The following is a 24,925-nucleotide window of genomic DNA, read 5'->3' on the forward strand; positions in this document are numbered from 1 at the left end:
TGCTCTCATCTCTCTTCGCACGGGGTGAAACAAGGAAAAAAGGCATCCGAAAGAAAAAACAAAAAATAGAAAAACTTTTTCCCACTATAGTCGCGCGATTCTCGGAGCTGCATTCCTTCTTTCGCCCGCTTCTCTCTTCCCCCCGAAGCAATTTCTCTGGAAATATATTTCTGCTTTTCAATGACGGCTTGCGTGGATCTTTGCGTGCCCCCCTAATGGTTTTATGAAATTTTGTACGCGTGTTCAGAATTATCCAATTTTTTCATAGGGTCATTTATGTTTAATTTACTCTGATGATCGTTTACTTCTTCTATAGAAAATGCCAATAAGATCACATCCGTTGGGTGGTCACATACAGGGTGGCCCATTTCAATAATGTTTCACCAAAAGCGATCTCGTTAAAGTCATCCGCATAAAAGGGAAAGAAACCATATTCCTTGAGTTTTCAAAATCAGACTTTTCTTTCTTCACAATTATTCGGCCGGATCTCGTCATCTTGACTAGAACGCTTATGATGGGACACCATGTGTTCGGTGTATTCAATCGAATGCGAGATTGCTGGATTTCAACCTACTTGTCGAGTAGTTCTAAATTGTGGGAGCTCGCAGTTGGATTCTTTCTTCGAGCATCCTTGGGATAAAAGCCTGGCTTTGCGTGAGATTTTCCATCGTTCAGGTGCTGATAAATCGGTTGCGAGGTGTTCGGTTGATACGGGCTCTCACTTCTTCTGAAACTGAGGTGTACAACATTTCTTATATATACCTGCACACGTATTTTCCCTCCAATCATTTCCCCCCCCCCCCCCTATTTCTTTTTTTTTTTCCACGATGAAACATGAAAATTCGTTCATATAGATTAACTTCGACGATGTAATGTGATAAACTCCCGATAACGTGACTTCTAACCCGCGGATTTGCTCGTTCTGGTCACGGTTAATAACCGGCGTGTAGAATTATTATGTTTTCTTTTTTTCTTATTTTTTCTTTTTTTTTTTCTAATTTATAGGTACTTACACTCTCACGATATTATACACCTACCCTTAATCGCACGATCATCGCGAAAAACTGCTATATAAGGATACCGCGCTAGGGTGAAAATATACCGCTGAAGTTTTTGGTCTGTAATTTTTTTTTCTTATTCTTTTTCTTGGTTTCACTTTTTTCTTTCTTCTGCATAAACTTGCTGCGGTAGTAATCCAAGGTACGCGTTTCTTATCAGTCGTCGTGTCGCCTCGGTTCGGTCGGAACAACCACCGACGTATTATATTATAAGCTATTAACTCATGTTAGGAAAAAAGAAACCAACTTGCTTTTTGCATGCTGAAAGTAATTACATGGCTTCTATATGCCTCATTCTGCGATGTCATTTAATTTTCCTTCTACTTTTTTGCCACCATGTCATCACTTTCACCAATTATTGATTCGAAATTTTCCAAGCAGTTCGATCCGAATGATTACCGAATGTTGAATTCGCGTTCATCCCTCGACTGGATTTTCTTTTTGGTTTTTATATATCGATGAACCAGATTTTACCGAGGTAGACGTAATTGGCATGTTAGATAAGAGTGATTTCAATTCGCGAAAATAAAAGAAATGCCTATTTGTATCGCAGGTGGAGAAACGAACGAGGTATTTGCATATCATTATTTTTTTTTTTTTCCACGGTGATTTTCGAGGCGGAAATTTAAGTCGAGTGAAACCGGACCGAATTCATCATACATATATACGTATATTTGCACGTACGCCAATTATTTTCCCATACGAAGGGTAAGAATTGTAATGTCCTCACATACGTACGCGCGTGTACATAATTCGACGTAATTATTATTATTATTATTATTATACCTATCCACATGGATGTGATATTTATTTCTTACGTTTTGTTGAAATTGAGGCTACCGTTTCGGTAGAGACGTTCGCTGTCGCACGAGTGCTCTTGATCTTGCCTTGGATTTTGAACGTCGGTGGAGCGATATGCTATCGTGTGGTAGATCGGACTTACGTCGACGTCGACGTTGACGTTGACGTTATTCTGTGGCTGAAATTCCTCTTTACTATTTCTCCGTTGACTTCGTCGACTTCTTCTTCGTCGTCCTCTCGTTTTCAAGTACCTGCCTGCCGGTTCTATGTAAATTTCTTCCCTTGAGGTACTCACTGTGCCGTCGAAGAGACCGTCTGAAGTAACAACGCCGTGCACCAAAGCGGTCTCGTCATCTGGAAACAATCGAAAAATACATATATATATACATGTATATTATGCTGTTTTTCCACATCACTATTTCATCATATTATATGCGGCTGCTCCCGTTACCGCTACCCCCCTGCCGCCGCTGTTGGATTAAATTCCACCGACTTTCAACCTTAAATCATATAATTTTCTTATTTCAGCCTGTCGCTGCCCCAGCTAGAAAGGAATATTTCTCCTTTTTCTCATGACTAGAATCGCATATTTCTCCGACGATAACGATAATAATCATTATCAATGTACGGATAATAATTTATGGTGTTTTAGGCGCAGTGTCCGCTCACAGGCATCCTGACTTGCAGTTGGATTTCGCACATCTGCTGTCGGTTACAGAATCAATAACGGTGATTAACTCGTGGAATATATCGGCGGAGAGACGGTACCCAGCTATATATAGAAGGCTACGTACATGCATAGGTGTATATAATATCTATTATATAGCCATGGGGAAATACGACTAATGTCGCTGTCCGTGACATTCCTCGGGGCAAGCTGTCGCGCGTCATTGTCGTTGAACAATGCGTCACATAGGTGTACATATGTATGTATCTATGTATGTATATATATATGTATGTATAATGCGTCGCAGGTTATTGAATTAAATCAACATCGATTTCGTGATACCGATGCTGCTGTTGTTGCAGTTTGTACGATGCATAGTGGAAATTTTAACGGTCAACAATTTCTAATCGTTATTCAATCATTAACACCGATGAACTTTGCCAGGGAAAACCGCGAGAATGAAATCAAGCTTCGAACTTTTGAAGGTTTTTATCTATTGACAGGAAGAGTCCTCATTGGATTCGTGAGAGAAGAGACTGACAACGAGAATACGAAATGGGTATTCGGATTTTTCGAACATATTGAAATGAGGAGGACAATCGCGGTGATAATAATTTTCAAGTACGAGGTATATTTTTCAGCGCGTGTGTCTTGAGAAAACCGGATTCACCGAACCGAACTTTTGCAGCTATGCATCTCGAGAGATTCCTTGATATTCCTGATTTTCGAGTATAACCAGATTCCGCGGTGTTGAAGGGAGTGAAACTCCTTCGTGCGACTCTCCAGGCTGCAGCAGCCGTCGTCGTCGTCCCGTTCTTATTCTTTCTTCACTTTGCTCCCTTTCTCTTTCTTATCTCATATTTTTATTATCCTTATCTTTCCGATTCGGTGAGTCAGATTTTTCTAGAGAGTCTCTCGGAGTCTGGAATCTAAAGAGATCCGAAGGACCGAAGGCATCTCTGTAGAACTCGGGGAAAAAGTGAATACTGATCGGAATCGGGAATATGAGTATGCAAGAATATTCTTGAATCATTTTCCGGACGTCGTCTCACGAATTTATACGCACTTGGTTTTTTTGTACGTCCGCCGTACAACGTCTCGTATATCCGAACCGCGAGAGGAATCAGATCGCTCTGGATAGAAGCGGAATACGAAGGTGTAAATCTGCACCAATCCCGTACCCTACCTGGGTTTCTAATTTATCTCTTCGGATGCAATTTACAAGCCTCTTGGGGATTTCAATAATGGTCTACGGGAGAAGGATATACGTCCGGGTTCTAGATCCTGAAACCTTACGGTGTACAGCATTGCGTTACAGCGTACGGTAAAATGGAGGAATTGAACCGAAATAGCTGTAGAATAGATATTGCTGTATATAGGTCTATATCCATACGACTATGGAAATACGTTCTAATGCGGAGGAGGAAGAAGAGGGACTACTCGACGTTCTGGCTCTTGCCCGCCCAGTAGTAGCAGGGAGGAAGTCCATTTTGCATTTCTTGCCCAACGTTACCGAACAGTGCCGGGGGCCATACAGAAATCCCAGGTCGGTTACAACTCGCGTCAGTTCAGTACTGTCCCAAGAGGAATACCAGAAGGGGTTGGTTACCGAAGCGCGAGAGCAGCGGAGGCGGTAGAAGCGGCGGCGGCGGCGGCGGCGGCGGCGGCGGCGGTAGCACAGGGAGTTGAAGTGAGGTTGGAGGACAAGAGGTCTGATTGCCACTTCACTCCCCGTTGGCATACCCATGTGTCATTCTATGGTCGATAGGCAATACAAGAAGCACTGTTTCCCTTGTCACCTATCTACCTATCCCGTGCTATTCCATACACACTTCCTCCACTATTTCTCCTACCCTTCTTACCACCCTATCAACTAAAGCCACCGGCTACGGAACACTCGACTATAGAGACACTTCCACGGTATGAGATGTCGCGCACCGTGGCCAACAGAGATAGGTGGTATTTATATTTATATACACGTGAACGTATACGTATACGTATACCATACACCGGGGTGGATTGAACAGAAAAGAATTCTCGGCAACGAGTTCTTAACAGCGAAGATAAAGCACACCGTCAATCCCCACGAAGACCCGTACTTTGATATCTCTCGATCAACATGACAAACGACTCGATTTTGAAAAATTTGCTATTCATTGGTACCGACGAATCTTTACTTTCATTCACCTTTTCCCATGACTCTTCATCTACTTTCTTTTTACGAGGTGAGCGTGACACGACGAATTTTTATTTGATCTTTAGAAACCCGTATCAAGTTATTTTTTATCCTTGTCGTTCTTTTAATCGTTGGGAGTAATTTTTGTTCGCCGATAGTTCCGTAACTTCAGCAACTTCTTGACCCACCGAGATTCCGCTATCTCGCGATAGAAAAAGAACTCTGAAAGGATTTGGCGTGAGAATAATTTTCAATCGTAGGTCAGTTTTGAAATTTTTCAGGTTTATTCGTAGAAAAAGCCTCCTGTTCGTTTCTTTGCTGCAGTGAGCTTCAATTTTATGTAAAGCCTTCGGAGAACGCGACTTATTTCCCGTACAGTTTCGAAACGATTTTGATTTCCTCAAAAGATCAGAAGTCAACAACGAAAAAACCCCGTTACTTTGATAATTCCATATCACTCGGGTATAGTCGTACGGTATAAAATCCGAATGAAAAAAAAGTAGTCGAAATTTCCTTTTGTGTAGCTATATCCGAATATTCCGTAATTTTCTCTTGCCAGTGGTTTATACCAGGCAATGGAAAAAGTGTTGCAACGTTTTTCCATATATATACCTATATTCTATTCGCCATTTTTCCACCGGCAGAAAAACATACGAGCACCGAAACGATAAACATCAAACCGGGTCAAGCAGTCTACCCAGGCTGCTTTCTGCCGACTGGTATACTATATGTGTAGTATATACGTACACCTACCCTTCGAACATACGTTATTTATGTACGGTATATTCCGTGTACATTATACAACCTTATACCCATGCTGTATCTAAACTGCGCACTGGATGGATTTTTAATAGTCATACTCAAAAACCTACATCCGAAGTATGAGCCGTTTCAGGAGCTTTGAATGTCGATGTAAAATCCTACGTACGATACACTCTACTTCTTCCTATATTCATTTTACTTTTCTTTATCTATAGGTATACGTTTCACTCCGTAATATTCAATGGAAAATACTAAGTTTCAGTATCCCGTACGCGGTGTACGCGTACACCGAATGTCTCAATCTTTCAAAATGCGCGAACGTCTGGCGAAAGATTTATTTTTTCACATACAAGGACGTAGAAATCCGTACCACCCCCTTCTCTTGCCACGGCATCGTCTACACACACCCTAAATGTATTAAACCTACACATTCACTGCTTCTTCCACTTTCTTGTTTTTTTTTTTTATCTTTTTATCTTTTTATCTTTTTATTATTTCTTTTTTTTCGATGCGATTTGATCCCCCTTTAGAAGGATTGCGTTCGTCGAGGGCGCGATGCGACGCCAGCCGTCGAGGCGCCAGCGTGTAGTTAAGAGGCGCGTGGATGTAGATAAATTTGTATCTATCAGCCGTACGTGTATTCGGTCGAGTGCTCTTCTTGAGGGTTCTCTCGTTGCTTTATACTCGGATCTGGTTATACATCTTTTGGGGTATACCGACGACGTGTATGTATAGTGCAATTTCGCGCGAGGGGTGAGTATCGCCTAAGCTTTATGTGTAATATCAATACACGTGTGCCACTCTGCCAGCCTCCTCCCACTTTCTTTCTCTCTCTTTTCTCTGTTTTTTTTTTTCTTTTTTTTTTTTCTCTCTCCAGCACCCTACAGAACTTCCACGAGACCCCGGAAGTATGCAGCGTTCACCTCCGACCCGATACAACCCTCTTTTCTCCGCTAACATATTTCGGTTTACCTATTCATCACCGAACCAACACGACACTCGCAATCCTTTTCGCACTCTACGGGCTTTTAGGCGTACATACGCCATACCCGAACTATAGTTCATCAATCCACCCTATTTATTATCGGTATATACGCATGTAACGTTACGCATACCAGAATGGCGACGACATTTTCAGTCATAAATTTGCCAAATTTGAAATTATTTTGCTCTTCTTTCATTTCGAACTCTTGTTGTAATCGTTCAGCCGAAATTTAGGATTTTCCTCACGGATTCAGCGGACAAAAGGAAGACGAAGTCGGATGGAAAAAAATCGAATTTGAATCGCTCGACTTTTTTTTTTCGTCGAAACTCACCGTGGCGTCGCGTGTAAATTAACGGTAGAAACGTTACACCGGAGTGATTACAGTAGTCTATGTATATACGGAACACATATCATACGTGAACAACGCACGGTACGTATGTATTCGCGTATGATGATAATTTATATCGCACGTAGTATATCGTTCGCTGTAACAACCCGTCCGTTTACATCGCCATATCATACATCCGATCATATGCGTTGTTCAATTTCAATGTGCAAGCGCAGTAAATTTTCCCCACCTCTCTCGCTCTCTCATCATACATGTAACTGCGACCTGCAATTTTCAAAAATCTTGAACACCCCTAAGAAAATTTTTTCCTAGCTGATCTTAGGAGGGGGGGGGGCTCTTAAAACTTGTTTCATAGAAGGCGCGAAAAAGAATTAGCAGTTTTTTTGCGCCACCCTGATGTATGTACGTATATCAGTGTGTATATGGGTATACGTAGTATGTATCGAAATTTGCAGGTGAAACCTCCACTCTGATGTTTAATGAAATGTGTAACGACGCGGGATCGGTACTTTGACGGGTGCGTTGAAGAGAAAAAAGAAAAAAAAAAAAAATTCCAAGTCCGATCTTTTTTACAGAGTGGAAATAGTATGGAATTCTACGGCGGCATTGTGTATGTTTCCGTCTTACATTAGTTCGGGTTTGCCCTGTCAGAAAGTGGAATTTCTATGTTACGGTCATCGCGACCACTTCGTATTTCGTAGGGGTGTACATACTGTACCGTACCTTGGATCGGTGTTCGTTGGTCCGTCCGTAGGAACGCGAAGAATTCTCTTCCGAAGATTAATCATCGAGGGGGCTCGGCGGTAGCTTCTTCGTCGACCATATTTACCCCCGTATCGCGTACAACGTACGTACAACACATCTACCGAGGTCACGTTTACCGCGCACTGCTCGTGATTCGTGCACTCGCCAATTTCACTCAGATTCCGATGAAAGACCGTCATACCATACTTTGAAAATTAAAGGCAAGGAGAACTAGCTGGCGCCGCCGCCACCGCTGCTTTTGGTCCGTTGGGTTCGTTCCTTTTCCTTCTACTTCACCTTTTACTACAACCATCGCTGCGAGCCTCCCTGCTACCCTTTGCCAAAGTAATTACTGCCGTCAAAAGTAAACGAGTCTCGACGTCTGAACTCGTGCGAGGAAATCTCGCTATAGCTTATACCTACATTCTTTCATCGTGTTACTCTCCATCCCCATCATTTCAACCGTCAACGTTTTCTCAAAGTAAGAAAGAGAGACGGAGGGAAACGCGAAGAGGTGTGCGAATGGAAACTAATTCTTGTTTTTTCTTTTTTATATGTTCAAAAATTCACACGATGTATATCGCGCAACGAGCATGGCAATTGTTTTCACCGTGTCGCGCTCATTAACAATCGTTATGTAATTAAAAAAATAAACATACAAAAATGAGATAGCTGTTCGATACAATCATGCTATTTTCTTCTGATACAATTACATATTTTCCAGTTTTGATTTTTCTACTTTTCCACAGAGTCTTGCGCGAGGTTCGCGTGGGTACACAATAGTTTGTTCAACCTTTGTTTCGTTAAATATTAAAACCAAAAAATAATTAAACTGTACTAACAAGTTAATATACATCTACATCAGGCTATATGAGCGTAATTACGGTCAACTCTATTACAGAACATAAATTAACGAACGTGTAAATTAACGTTCGTTATTAGCAACATTCCTCGTCAATTTACGACCGCTGTGCTGCCCCGCCCTGTCGGTAGGGGTTGCTGCAGTTGGTATTTGCGATGGGTATGAGTAATATTTCACCTATTAGGATTACCATAGTTGCCTACGTTCGAAAATTTTTCCCATCGCCTTTTACATTCATTAATTTGCTTCTCATTTTTTTTTTTCTCTCTCCTCCGATCTGGTCTCAAATCTGAATTACCGTTCGACGAAATATTTTGTTTAAAAATTGAAAGACTGATGCGCACAAACGTATGCAGGACATGTATATTTTTTTCGCGACTGTCACACCTGTACGGTGTTCGTAACGAAAAGTTATACGTCACGCGCTACCGTTGGCGTCGGATACACTTATTTTCAATTTTACATTCCGTTAAATTCAGTGCGACAAACTACCGTAATCAATTACATTCAATACTTTTGGCACGAGGTAGCAGAGTGAAATGTAACAAAAATTAGGATGAAAATTTGTTCGAGCAAAAATAACAAATTTCGCCTGTATGCATGCACGTACGTTAATTGCCAATTAAACCGTACACGTGTGTTTCAGATATCGTATATTTCTCCTCTTTTTTTTCTTCCTATTCTCGTTTATCGTTGTTTGTTCATTTATTAATTGTTTCAACGTTACTCGATGATTGATTTTTTCATTTTTTTCTTTTTTTTTTTTGTTTTCACCGACAAAGACAGTGAACGTGTGCAGAGAAAATCACCCGAAATATACATTTTGCACGTTGTTTTGGATAAAATTTGATTGACAATTACGTTTCCGGTAACGGCATAATGCACGTTATACGGTTCACGTGTACATATACACATCTGGCGGTTGCACCAAATTGACAAATACTCCGTACAGAGAAAATTCGATTTTATCGATTCATGACATTCGCTAAATCCAAAGCGATTTGTTGACCTATAACCCCTAAACACTACCACTAGTCACATCTACGCTCAACTAACGCACGGAACGTCAGCATTTCGCGTGTGGTCTAAAATTAATGCTGATGGCATCCGATGTTGTATGACGCCGATTTAGCGGTAAAAGCGCGCAATCAGAGCAGTGATTGATGCGCTCGTCCCCCTCTCCCCTCCTCGTCTGTCCCTCACCTCTAACTACCTCTAATTTTAACTACCTTCGAAATATAACCTGAACCTCCGACCTTTTTTCGGTCTGCAGTGTCCAATCAACGTGTATCACATCGTTTATGTTGCGTGCGCCCGTGCTCGGTGAACTTCGGGTACACCTTCGCTCTTTCGACCGTATTCTGCTTTTTTTTATTTCCTTTTTTCGTTTTATTTTTTTTTTTCACTTTCCACTCGGGAAAAGTAAGCAAGGGAAGTTATTACGTCATCCCCTAAATTTTAAACGTTGAATTTTTTTCATCAAACTTTTACATTTCGAGCATATTAATTATTTTCAGTTGTTAGATATTAGTTTCTTTTTTGCTCCTTTGCAACTGGTCCGAGAAAAAGCTGGAGAAAAAAAACAAAAAAAAAACAACCCGGCAGGAAAATTGGTTGCGGGCTCGACGAGCCGCGGAGAAACGATATGGAAACGACCACGCCTGACCTTTTTTTTTTTTTCATATTCTCATATTCATGTCGTTGCTATTTTCCAATTATTCTCAGTTCACGAAGCCTGAACGTGAAGAGAAGGCGATTCGTGGTTACGGTAATCTGTTTCACCGGAGAGTCCGATGTAAGGAGTTGAAAACACCCCCGTTCTACGAGGACGTACGGTACGAACGGTCGTTGCCGATATCAGGGGTGCAGATGCTGGTGGTGGCGGTTATGGTTGCCGCGAGAATACGGGAGCGGAGGGTGAAAAGAGGGGATGAAAGAATCGCCCGGTTGTATTGAAAGAAACATGAGGCGGTGACAACGTCATTATTTCGCTCAAAGATTTCCTTTGGGACATTGTTAACGCTGTCTACGCTGTTCATTAATTCTTTAAGCTATAACACTCTCTCTTCGCCCGCCCCTAGATGGATCGTATACACGCTTGTGAAATATATGTTACGTCTACGTCTGTTTTTACTTTCTCACTTCGCCCGCGAAACTTCTTGAAAATTATCAGAAGTCCAAAGTATCGGTAAAGTTTTCTTTTTTTTTGTTTTTTTTTTTTTCTATAACATCTATCGTTGATTTCCGCGATAGATGAAATCTCCGGGTGTGAAAAATCGTCCGGAGATTGTCGGGAGAAAATAAAAAGGAAAAATAAAACGGGAGTTTCGATATCACTTCTGGCGATATCTGTATCCAAAGCTTTTTTCAAGTCAGTGAATATCAGACTTATTGTTGAAGGGATACCACACAGATGGCTTTACGAGTGTAAATTTATATGTATATGTATAAAGCGAACGCGCTGGAATTCATTCAAAAAGCCACACACGTATTTTCGTATGCACAAAGTAGATAAGGTGACTTATATATATATGTATGTAGGGAAAGTGTAAAGTGATATAAAGCATTGTTGGTCGTTTCACTGATACGTTTTAACATAAGAATACCTCTACGGTAACAAAAAATTCAACGATGGATTCGTGGGACTTTCAAAGACGATCGAAGAAATAATGGAGTGAAAAAAAAAACAACATATATGTAAGCCCCTCGCACCCACAATGTGTTGTACGTAGGTACGTGCATGTTATTTCAGACATAGCTGAGGCGAAGTGGGAGAGAATGTGATAGGGGCAAAAATGATGCGCGATTTGATGAAAGTTTCGTCACAGCTATAGGGTCATAAAAGCTCGCGTGAAAGCTACGGTCATTCTTATCGGATAACGGTGACAGATTTAGCCTCATCCGATACCCCGGAGGTCAGCAAATTCAATTTTTTCCCCCCCCTCTTTCTCCGTCTCCCTCTATCCTTTTTCGTATTATCTATATCTATACTGCAGAGTCGTGAACTTTATATTATCGTCTGCAACGAAGTGGAACACGCGGATAATAGAATTATATTATTCTATGTTTTTTTTTCTCCTCTCTATTTTGTATGGAAAAAGTGACGGAATGGAAAAGGGGGAAAAAGAAATGGAAGAAAAAAAAAAATTGTAGGGGTAAAAGAGAGAAGTCGCATAAAATGTGGAGGTATAATTACAGGTGAAAACGGTTAGACCTCTTTCGGCTTCGTAATCTGATTCGAATCTCAGCGAGAGTTTAAGTTAATAATTACTTTGCTCGGAAAACCGTGTCCTCTTGCTTCGTGCTTCATGCGTTTCTAGATACTAGATACCGGATATATATACCCACCCGACTAACCTACCTTATACCTGCCTACCTACCTACCTTATACCTACCTACACCTACCCACCCACATACTCACCCCTTCTGACCGGTGTGTGTATATGTGTACGAGAAATTACGTCCCAGTCACGCTTACGTCAGCACCGAGCAATTAGGCGCTATCAAATGTCCCCTACAACTTGCAATTAGAAATGCTGGATGAGCGAAATTGGTTGCCACTGAACCGGAGCTATTATGAACAAAGCTACCTGGAACTACATTATTCAATCACTGACACTGATACATTTCCAATTTATACAATATTCGTACCGTACACCTATGTAACCGTACGACTCGTTTATACCTATGTTCGTCGCATACCTTGAACTCCGCCGACGTATCGACCAAAGAAATTATATCAGGGGGTAAAGTAAAACCAGATTCTTCCGATTGCGAAAATACAGAGATCCGCGTCCCGCGGTACCTATACGTATACGCGATGATGAACAGAGGAACCGAAAGGTAGACGTTACAACCGAAACATATGATGAATTGAATGTGTATTATTAATGTAACAAGGCACAATGTCGTGATAAGATTTTCCACCCCGATGTCTCTTTTCATTCGATGTACGTAACGTTGCGTCCGTTTCGACTCAACTCCAACTCATGTTGGCATCCCCGGCCCCGTACACCCTCCTATATTAAATCAAACATCGCGCGGGCGTTTCGCCTTGTCTCAGTCGCTGGTACGTCATATCCAGTTTGTATCGGAGAGAGATACCGAGGAATTCCTCATACCGTATACATAGGTATACCTCCTATGTAGGACCTTCTCATGTACCGCACGTTGACGAGACTCTCGGTAATACGTGGAGGGGAAGACTGATTTGAGAAAACTACAAGAGAATGACGAATGAATTCAAAAAAAAAATCGAAAATAAAATATAAGTATGCAATGCGTTATGCCGTATAAACTTGGATGAGAAGGGAGCAAAAAAAAAAAAAACGGAAAAAACAAAAGGACGTGACAGACGTGTCGTGAAACGAGGTAATTCGTATCGCTGTAGACGGTACCGCAAATTCCGCGAATACTTCGAAAGAAAAGCCGCGCGTTTCGGTTTTCCATCTGATACACGAAGAAGTGAGAGTTCGGTGATCTCCGCTGCACGTAGATCTAAGGTGTTGAAGCTTTGCGCACCCTCAGGCGTAGAGATCGACCGAGGCCAACTTCGAGCCCCTCTCCTTCCCTCCCCCGTAACCGCAATGGTAACTTCTAGATTCCAATTATATTCGCGAATCGACTACGAGCCGACAATCTCTGCGGGTTACATTACAGAGTTATGTACATAGCAAAAAGAGGGCGGCAGAGGGGGACGTGGTTGGTGAGGAGTGAATGTTTTTGCAAACTTTATGTATTATATATACAGTGTATATACGAGCGTATATATATATACCGTATGTCTGTGCACGTATAGATGTACGTATATACGTATAATCGAAAAGAGTAGGATGCCAGTGAAAAAGAAGGGTGAGCAGGAGAAACCACTCAACCAGGGAAATTATAATTCGCGCAAACTGGCGCAATTAACGGCTAAAACCGTCTGTACTTTTGGGAATAACAACCGTATACCCAAGGTTACCGTGTACATGCAATGTATATAGTGTACATATTTATGTATATAAATTGCGTAGATATACGTACACCGCCTATACGCGAATATCCCGTTCTCGCGATGGGTATAGGATGAAATTTTTAATCCAAACAAAAGGTAACAAACACGCCCACCGTAGACCCTGTTTCTGGATATATATGGGTGGAAACGGGATAATGTTTATCGGAATATGCTTTTGGCAAAATGTGGAATATAAATTGAGATTTTCGAAGTGTTACTCCGATTAATTCAGTTTCGGCGGTGTTCTACGCCCGAAATTAATTGAAAATCGGAAATCAAATCGTTGAAACCCATCGTGATTGCATCTCGTATATCGCTATCAGTTTCATGAATAAAATGATCGGAAAATAATCGACATTATCGGCGTGTCGACGAGTTTGCGACGTAGAATCAAATGGGCGAAAATTGCACCGTGGTATCTCCACGTATGCGCGGGATTATTTTTTCTTCCCCCCGCTTCAACCCCGTTGATATATGTACATTGAAGCCCACTCGCTCGCGTCCCGAGAGAATGAAACCTTAAACGTCTTAAACTTGGACGAGGATAAACCGGATGTAACTACAATTTCTTGTTAGGGGTATTAGGTGGGCGAAGAAAATGGGGGAGGGGCCGCGGAGGCGGGCGGATGGGATGGCCACGGGGGTGTAAAAAGGTTGATGCATCCGTTTAACCGAGATTTCTCCAAATGCTAATCCTCGTGCATTATTAAAGCGTTCTTGCAGACCGTACTGTTATATAACCGCCGCCATTTACCCCTCCCCATTTCGCCGCTTCCTCTTCTCTCTTAAGACTTGGAATCTAATCTACGCGGTGATTTAACGGTGTACGGAACCCCGTCGAGACGTTTATAAATAGACGAGATGGGACATTATGAATGTATGTATACACGCGGTACGGCCATATCCTCGGTGCGAAACCAACGGTACGCATAAATTAAAACTCCACCATCGACTGCCACCGACCAAAAGGGCGTAAACCACAAAAGTAAGCCAACTGCGAATAGGGACGTTGAAGAAACACTCGTTTCGCGATTCTTCGGTTCTGATTTTTTGATCTCTCGAGCGAACGGGTTCCGTGCCGAGCCAGAAGCTGACTCGTGGAAAATATTTAAATAAACAAAATCAGAACATTCTGAAGCGGCTCCTTTTTCAATTACATTCCACTTGAACTACCTCGATTTCCATGTTTTGTTCTGAATTGTCAGTTTGCTCACTTTCATGTATTGAACACTACCAATTGCCCCACATATTCAACCACTTTATCCTGGGGCGGCGAAAAATTGGCGCAAAAAATTAGAACAAGTTCTGCGAGGTGATGGGTCCGTTTATACGAAAAGTTATTGGCGGCCATCGTTTGTCCCCGTCAATGCTATGCACTTTTGTTCACAATATTCTGGCGCATCTACATCTTATCTATAGAATGGGCGACCATGAATAGCGCAGTGTATTGTGTAGCACGTATATCGTGATAAGTATGGTTTGAAAGGCAACTGATGTACCTATGTACGCGTGTAACGTGGTAGCTTCTTTTTGTCTTGTCTATTTCATTCTTGCCAATAGTCACAATGGGCATTGTGTATTTATCACTTTGCCACCGAGCGCATATATCATGGCACTCTGTATATACATAAATATATATTAGGGTGGGTTGAAAAAAAATTTTTTTCTTATTTTCTTAGCATGGGGGCAGAATTTGTATCTTATGAGAAGAGAAAATTTTTCAAATGTCGAAAAAATTTTTTACTTGATATTTTGAGGTAGCCCACTCGTTTTTTGAATAAATAATTAATCAAGTGGGGTACTTCCATCAAGAATATTGTTTCCACCCAATAATTACTCGATCGATTGCATGAGTAGATGATTTTGGCTTTTAGATTTGGTTTCCTGAGCTGATTATATGTGAAATTACTCTTAAAGAACCAAAAACAAATTCGATTTTTGAGCAGAAAATAAATCATTATTTCAATTGGGTTTAATATGCTTTTCTTACGTATTTTGACCTCAGGAATCCGAATCTGGAAGAAAAATTACTCTATCTCTAAAATTGACCGAGTTATCGCCAATTTTCATCTTTTTGGGGTCAAAAATGAAAAATTGATTTTTTAGTCTATCTTGATGTATTTTGAGCTCAGGAATCCGAATCCGAAAGAAAAATTGATCTATCTGCAAAAATGACCGAGTTATCGCCAATTTTTCGCTATTTTTGGCATAAATTCGAGGATATCTCGAAGGGAAAAAATCGTAGCTCAATTTGGACCACGGATTCGTGTTCCTGAGGTCAAAATACATAAGAAAAGTGCCATACGATCGAGTTTAAAAAATAAAAATTTTTACCCGAAATTTGAGATTTTTCCAAGGGGTACCCCTTACGATTTTTTCAAATTTTGACGAAAAATTGTTATTTTTTAAAATTGATCGTATGGCACTTTTCTTATGTATTTTGACCTCAGGAACACGAATCCGTTGTCTAAATTGAGCTACGATTTTTTCCCTCCGAGATATCCTCAAATTTATGCCAAAAATCGCGAAAAAATGGGGATAACTCGGTCAATTTTAGAGATAGACCAATTTTTCTTCCAAATTCGGATTCCTGAGCTCAAATTGCATCAACATAGATTAAAAAATCAATTTTTTATTTTTGACCCCAAAAAGCTGAAAATTGGCGATAACTCGGTCAATTTTAGAGATAGACCAATTTTTCTTTCAGATTCGGATTCCTGAGGTCAAAATACGTAAGAAAAGCATATTAAACTCAATTAAAAAAATGATTCATTTTTCGCTCAAAAATCGAATTTGTTTTTGGTTCTTCAAGAGTAATTTCACATATAATCAGCTCAGGAAACCAAATCTAAAAGCCAAAATCATCTACTCATGCAATCGATCGAGTAATCATTAGGTGGAAAAAATGTTTCACTCACTCTAGATAATTATTTATTCAAAAAACGAGTGGGCTATCTCAAAGTATCAAGTAAAGAATTTCTTCTACATTTGAAAAATTTTCTTTTTTTTGTAAGGTACAAAGTCTGCCCCCATGCTAAGAAAATAAAAAAAAAAATTTTTTCAACCCACCCCACTATATATTTCAGTATCGTGAGATATTATTCTTTGGTATACATATGCATATATGCAAATAAATAAAAGGTTCGCGTGACCGCGTCGAGGACCTTTCCCTCTCACCCTTATCTTATCTATATCCTGTGTATGCAAAACCAGAGTTCTTTCATTCCGAAGAAAAATATCATACGGAATACAGCTCGAGGTCAAGTTTTTATATCCCTCTTCAAGCGAGTCTATATCTACAGGTACGTATAACACGATAAAATTTATTCGGTTTTTATATAAAATACATCGCGTATAAAATAGATTAGGCGTAAATAATCCGACTTGAAATTCGTCGATTTTGGTCGTGTATAGCTATGTAACTCAAACGAGCCAGAGCAATAGCTTTTTAACATGAAATTAAAAATTCCATCCCTTTTCGTCTGAAATTAGAATTTATTTGATCAATAGTCGATTTGTCATCGTTGCGATGAAAATTTAACGACGGTCTAACTCTATAGTGGTTTATTATCGAACTTAAACTTTGCGATAAACCATATCACCGGACCCTGTTCATTTTTACTTTTGTACGTACTTACGTTACGTATCCCGATACTCTTAAAACTTTTCCAGCTGGTTTTTTTCTGTTTTTTTTTTTTTCTCTCAAGTTTAGTTTCGAGTCCGGGGTTGGTCGAGCTGCTTACGCCGTTGAATAAAATATCATTCGAAGGCTCTTTCAGCTTCACTATCTTCGGATCGGAGTAGATTACACAATTTAAGAGCTCCGCAAGATTTGACTGCCAAGGCTCGAGGTTATACCTGTAAACTATTTTCAGGTCAAAGTTCGTTGAATCGGAAACTGGCGGAGGAAGGGATCAGGTATGCATGTACACGTATGTAGCTAGTTTAAAGTATGCATAACCAACTAAGTAGACGGCTGGACGAACAGATTAAAGTGGGAAGGAAGGAAGGAAGAGTCAAAATCCTGCTACTCTCGCTGTTGCTGCTGCTGCTGCTGCTGCTGCTAATCACTTGGCTGAATTAATAAACGAGCTTTTGGGGGCTTTAAAGCTGTAGAATCCTCACTCCTTCATCGGTTAAATTTCATAGTTTGGTTCGTTCATTATAACTCAGTAATGAGTGATACAATATGTATACTAAGTTTGAAGCACGTTCGAGCTAATCCTATGCTTCAGAATTGAAAAATTTTAAAGATTTTTGTGGATCGAAAAATTGCTGGAACTACGAGGGACCGTCATCGCTGTCGTCGCTCTATTGGAACCTGCATTTCGTCCCGATGTCGCGTTTCTCCACTCCGAGCCTCATCTAAAATCTGTTATTTTACACACGACGTATACCACCGTGTCCGAACATCGTAAATGTACACGTATATAGGTACGTACGTACATTATCCTCCATTTCCATCCACCCCCCCTCCGACATATTTGTAGGTATTACACATATAAATTCAGGATTATAACGAAAAACAGAATTGATATGGGTATTCGGGAACGGAAATAAGAACGAAAAAATAAAAAAAAAAAAAGAAAACAGAAAGGTTGGAAATTGATCGAAATCAGAAATTATTATACGCGTATATTATGGCATAACAATAACACGAGTCGTGGTCATATACTGCATATACTATGCGCACATATGTACGATGTGTACATACGAACCTATATATTTATACATATATGTATATCGCGTATGTGACCGTCGGAGCGACGTTGAATTTATGCGTGACAACGAAAGCACACAAATCCGATATACATAAAGTTTGGTCGTTGGATAACGCTTCATTAAATCCATCAGCCATATACCACCCCATGGAACTATGCCTACCATATTTCTGCTACCGCTGTTACTAGTTTGCCGTACATATATATTACCATATTATATTACTCCATTTATTTCGTCATTTAACGAAAAACCCGATGGATCTATTTACCAAATTCTGATGTTTCGTTCCAATTTTTTGTTTCTCCCGAACCCTGGTCGTAAAATGACCGTACATATGATCAAAAAAAAAAAAAAAAAAAAAACAAATAACTTGATAACCGAACGATTCGATGGTCTTCGTTGTATTAATTTCCGAGCGGAACAAAATTAAAAAAATTCTTTTTACTCGACCGTACTTTTTTTCTCATCACATTCCAAAGTCGCATTTCATATAGTGTTCCGACAAAGTTTCCAAATATTGTATTGTTCCACGGACAATAGGAGAATAGACATTGCTTTACATTTCATTCGAAAAACCCTGAGGGCACGTAAAATAACTACACGCGTGTAAAAGGGAGAATTGTTTAATAGACAATGCGGTATAAACGGAGTAATCAATACTCATCACGGATGCTTTCCTCTGAACTACAATCAGCTTTGAACTAACAATAAGTATGGCAGCTTTTCACATGGAGATTGATCTGGGGATTGATAAATATCTGCGTGTCCCAGCGTTCACACCACAGTATGTCTGGCTGAAAGGCGATTATATTCAGCAAATTGAACGGCTAAGAATTTTTTTTTTCTCAAATGAAACCTTCATCCCCCACGAGACGAATTTGTAGGCTAGGGAGGCGCATAATTATTCGGTAATAAGATAAGTGGTACGTACAGCACCAGTGGCGTTGGTGAGTCGTGTCACAATATGTGCATTACAGTACAGTACGGATGGGCATGTATGTTTGTACATATGTTCGCGCGTACGTATGTTTGCAAGTACGTCTATATATAAACTCATAATTCGTCAGTTCTGAGTTTATCCACGCGAAGCTTAACGAGAGTGGTACTATACGCAGGGGGTTGTTGAAAGTAGGTAAATGGATGGTGCCGCTCAGCTACATCATGGTGGGGAAATTCTGTGTATACTAAACAGCTGATCTCGACATGAAAGTTTATTAATTACAGTTGTTCATTAGAAAAACGTCAGAAATGAAGTCCGAACGTCACGACGTTCGCAGAATTTATCCACCCAGTCTGCCGAAAAACGTTTTAACGCTCTTATCGGTAATTTGTTGAGACAAAAACGACGGGAGAAAAATAAAAATGAACAGAGCTTTTTTACGAAATTCACAAAATTAACACTCGGTACGAATGTAAGAAACCCTGCCGATATGATGTACGACGTGTTGAGTGAAGTTTTGATTTATTGTTGTTCATTTTAAATTCAATGAGTCCGTTGAGCTGAAAAGTTAATTAGGAGTTCGAAGCATGAAATTCGCGGTTCTAACGGCTAGATGGTTAATTTACATGAGTTATCAGAAAGTTGTGTCCCGGTTTTGTCGAGAGGGGAGCAGAGGCGAAGTAGACGGGGAGGGGAGGGGAGGCGAAGCTATAAGGGGATCAAAAAAAGCGAGGAATCGGGATGATCGGCGGCCTGTCCAGAGCACTCGAACCTCTGGCGCGTTGATTAAAATCGCTTTGTGAGAGAGCGAAAGGGAAGAGAGAAAGAGAAGAGGACTTTTGTTAATATATAATGAGTACGAAAATCTGTATGCCCCTAATTAAGTGTTATATGATAATTAATAATGCTGTACAATTAATTAATTTCAAGCCAATATTACTCCGTCAATGAAGTGCTCGCAATTTATTAAAGGAGGAATAAAAAAAAAAAAAAAAACCAACTCGGAGTGGAATATTATTACATTATCTTTGATCAATGGCGGTTCTTACATATACTGACGCAAAGAATTTCTCTTTTGATAACGTTGAAGTAGAAATCCAAGAATTCGCAGATTTTCATGTAAAGATAGAAATGAATTTTATTATTTCTGATAAAAATTTATCCAACATCAACTTCACAAAAATTAGTCACTAGAAATTCATTTATCAAATTTATGCGCCTCGTACGAGATTTCTTAGGCATATTGTACGTATAGTTATGATAATGCGTGAAGTATAGAAATGGGAAACGCGATTCATATCCCTTCTGTTTCCGTATGTTCGCAGTACAGGAATTTTCTCAGCTAAATCGGGAGTAATGGAAAATGCTTTAATCACACTTTCATTCATTCGACCTTCTTCTTTTTGTCAGTATCAGGGCAGGAGACCGGTGATATTTTTCTTTATTTATTCAGAAGACCAGACTCGAGCGCGGCTTAAATTGAAATGCGGGAATAAGTTTAGCATATATTTCACACGTATCATACTATATATTTACATACGAACCTATAAAAAAAAATATAAAGTAAAGACACATAAAAATTGCTGCAAAAATTCAGACACATATAGGTGCGTTATATATTGCATCGGATGATCAAAAGAATTTCAAATAAAAATTACTGCAGTGTTTTATACCGTATCGCGGATATTTTATTCCCAACAATATTGCAACACGATACGTTGTACGTATAGCGTAAAATGATCAACGGTGTAAAAACGGAAGAAAAAAATTTGAGAAAAAATAAACGAAAACGTCGTTTGAATGCGGACTACGCAAAAGCGTTTATCACATATATATATATATATATATGTACATACATACGTATTATATACATATCTCTACTCGAGACGCGAATGATCGTTCAGATTTTCACACAACAAAAAGAAGAAAAAAAAATCACGTGAATAAACGGTGAGCCCGCAATTATATGTTTGAACAAAATGTAAAAATATACCTATACACCATACCAATATAACACGGTTGCTTCGTATTCGCACACGGCTCGTGAACGTCGACGAGTTTATTTGAAAAAAGAACTCCCCATCCCTATCTGCCCACCGTAATTTTTTTCTTTTATTTTCTTATCTCTGTGCAGCGGGTTTAATACACCGTAGACACTTTAATGTAGGTATCGTTTCTAAAAAATTTTACCTTAAACCGCCTCTCGGTTTTTTCTCTTCCGCTTTTTTGACTCTGGCCATATTATGCATAAAAACGTGTGTATATAATATTCTTTATAGATAACCTTATTCGAATGAGGGGGGCAAAAAACATCCAGAAATCAGTTTCACGCATAATGTATAGCTTCGGATTTTCAAGGAAGAAAATTTTCCGAAGGGAAGATTCAATTTTCGAAAAATTATCGCTCTGACATGTACACCATATGCTAGGGCAGAATAACATTCGATTTCACGACGTCGTTAATGTGCGTCGGCCAAAATGAGGTAACGAAATTAAAAGCATGGGAATTTTCTGGATAACGGAAACGATTAGAAATCGAGGGAAAAAACTCTTCTACGCGGCATTGGGGATGATAATTACTCAACTAACGATATAACAGAGGCAAGAGGGAAGATGGATAGTAGGATAAAGTTTAGCGGAATTCCAAGTCAGTCACTCATACATAAAAGGAATCAACGTACGGTAGAGCGTATAAGTGCATTGACGAGCGAACTGCAGAGGAGATCGAGAAAGTGCTCGACTTTTAATTCTATCAAGTTTTACGATTCATTTAAATCTGAACTAGCGGTGAATAATCCACGCCCTCAACTCTCTGGGGCATATTTTTCTCAACCCGATCGCACATTCGCGGATTCTCATTCTTATCAAGTTCATTCATTTCCTTTTCTCCCCACTTCTTCCAATGTCGTAATCGGTTCGGTGTATTTCAGTGCAAACGAAATAGGCTATAAGCACAAACTTTGAAAATATTAAAGTACGGGACATTTCGAATGTGAGATAAACGCGTGTATGATGAAGAAAATGAAGAAAAAAGGTTATTCAGATTTATTCCAGTATAAATTAGATACGTATACCTATGTATGTTCGTTCAATACCCCGAAGCCTATGAATATTCATATTTATTCGTCGCGTAAAACATTATTATAAACAAACAAGTTGAAAAAGAAAACAAAGAAAGTGGAGAAAAAAAAATCATTCCTCTTTTGAAAATATTGGCCGACATTTTTTTTATCGTCGCATTCCTGAAGGCAAAATCCCTTCCAATTTAAACTTTTCTCCCCGTATCCATATCCGTGCTCGTATAGGATTATACGTGTATGAACGTACGTACGTACGTATGCACGCGTATACCTAATATGCATAGTATCTATGTCCGTGTACGCATACCTATAACCGTTGAAAGCCTCGGGAACTGTTCGTTTCATCGAGGTGAAAAAGCAGAGAGAAAAAAGTGAAAAAAAAAAAAAGAAAATAATCGAGGAAAATGAAAAAAAGAAAACTTGTTTACCATATACGACCATAGCTCACGTTACTCGTACGAATTTACAACGTCGTTTGATATTCAGCTCGTTAATAGCACGAAGTATAATTAAAAAAAATTACGTCCAGTTCCGTTTACAGATAAATCCGCTAAATCATATATGATCCGATTGCCAATTTGAGTCAGCTCTCATGCCAGCCGGCCGATGTAATGATTTTTTGAAAAAAAAAACGGACGTATAATCAACGGACGTAACATGAGAAATGCCCGAGAGAAGGATCGTTGTTTATTGAAAAAATATACCAACTAGAACCCCACGCTGTAAAGTTCATTACACGGTAATGATGGACTCGATTTCTTCACGAGTCATCGGCCAGACGCGAACAAATAATTGTTCACGGAACACACGTTATTCGTTTCACGCGGGTAGTTTTCCGATGATATTTCTATACGTTCACAATCCAATGTATGCAACGACGCATAATATTCGGTTACCGGTTCATCAAGCGCAATTTCGGATAAATACAATTCATATTGAAAAACCGAAAAAACAAACACAAAGGAACCGGAGAAAATATGAAAAACATTTCCATACCGTCCAGTTTGAGCGATTTTTACTTTGACATATTTTCGAATTTACGCGTGCAATATGCAATTCATTACAGTAATAACACGACGCCCTTGGCATTTGAAAAAATAAGAAAGCGTGAAATTATTAATCGATATTCATTCATTCGCCGATTCAATAGAAATATCGCGAAGGTACGTGTAAAAACCGAATAAGTAAAAACGGCGATTGCTTTTTTCTTCTCCATATCTCGGATCATTTATAAATGGAAAAAAGGAATCGCAGGAATTTCGTTGCACTCGTACATTAAATTTTCCGAGTTTCGAATCGATGGGAAAAACCGGGAAACGGTCTCACGCGAGAGAGTGGAGTAGGTAAACGAGAAAGGGAGAGAGAGAGTTTTCTTGTGATTAGAATTTCCGGGCACGCTGTTTCTTTCACGATCCCATAGACTCTGGATTACCAGTTCCTGGAGGAGCGTCAGAACCATAGTTAGGAACCGGAAAGGTCCACCGAAGTTTCGCAGGGTGCATTTTAAGCACGTGGTTAAGGTCGTTGGTAACCCCAACCTTTTTTTTTTTTTTTTTTTTTTTTTTACCGCTTCCCTGTGCCATGCCAGGGCGCTACGGCGCTTTTCCCATCGTGCACCGTTCGTCGATTCCTTATGGCTTATAACTATATCCGCGGAAGAGCCGATACTTGCGGGATTCATAATCGAGTGAGTTCCCTGTGGAACCCGTAAGCTACACGGTGTGAAACCAAATTAACCGATAAGGTTACGTGACGAGATTTTACTATCAGCCGTGGCTAAGAAATTTTCGCAAGAATTCACCGTGTACGAACCCGCGGGACTTGCGTCTCTCTATGCGCCTAGTCGTCAAAGCGATGCTGGAAAACGAGAGAGAAAATTATGAATAAGAGAAGCAAATGTAAGTCCGGAAGCGAAAGACTCGCGCGTGCTCGTAACGCGAATATTTTTTTGGAAATCCAACATCTGAAAATTTCACACGTGCATTTGCACAAATTAGAAAAACAAACATGAAAAACTAGACGGCTGACGTTACAGTATCTGGTCGGGGTCGGAATAAAAAAGTAGGTACACTTACTATGTGTAGCTGTTTTGTACGGTTTAATGAATAAAATTCCACCTTGTAATTAAATTTTCGTTTATCCGACAGCAGCTGGTAATAGTAGCGGGATGTCAGAGTTGGAGTCGAGTCAGAGTCTCGCAGTCGAGTCAGAGTCGCAAAGCTCAGTTATTAGAGTAGCGCGTGAATTCCTCGACTGTAGTGAACAAAAAAAAGAGAATAGAGAAAAATGAGAGACTGACAATTGCAGGTGAATATATACACACGTTTATCCGTACATTATACACGCTTTAGTTTCGGTTTTCGATGTGAAAATTGAACTTTTGTCTCTCCCGTATCCCCACGCTCTGTATACTCGAAGTTGTAATTTGAACGCATACGGTGCAGCGTCAGCGGTCGAAAATGACGTAAAAGTTCGCAGAGGAAATAAGTCCAGCACATTTTTACTCTGATACGTATTTTATTTTCCTTCCTGCAACTTTTAATTTTCACGCGGCGCGCACAGAAGCAAACGGTATCACGCTCATGATATTGCAACAAAAAACGCTCGCCTATGAACACGACGGAAAAAACAATAAATCCAGAAAAACACCACTACAGTCGAATGGATTTAATTGCTCTCAATTTTTTAATTACAAACCCTCTGTATTATATGAACATTTTTTACCTGTCAGCTTCTGCTTTTTACATGCACCTATTAACACATATTCATTGGACTTCGTTTTA

At 39.9% G+C, this 24,925-nt stretch overlaps 1 protein-coding gene across 1 annotated transcript in view; it reads right to left on the reverse strand.

The window, feature by feature from the left end:
• Positions 1–24,925, reverse strand: part of LOC105692011 (disintegrin and metalloproteinase domain-containing protein 10-like) — a 123,614-nt gene that overhangs the window by 34,444 nt on the left and 64,245 nt on the right. Inside the window, exons 5-6 of the mRNA XM_020855864.2 lie at positions 1,877–2,213; positions 575–733 (exon numbers count right to left, since the gene is read on the reverse strand). Coding sequence (XP_020711523.2) covers positions 575–733; positions 1,877–2,213 — 496 coding nt within the window. The remainder of the gene's footprint in view (positions 1–574; positions 734–1,876; positions 2,214–24,925) is intronic.

This window comes from Athalia rosae, chromosome 1, assembly GCF_917208135.1.
Source record: "Athalia rosae chromosome 1, iyAthRosa1.1, whole genome shotgun sequence".
Classification (NCBI taxonomy): domain Eukaryota; kingdom Metazoa; phylum Arthropoda; class Insecta; order Hymenoptera; family Athaliidae; genus Athalia; species Athalia rosae.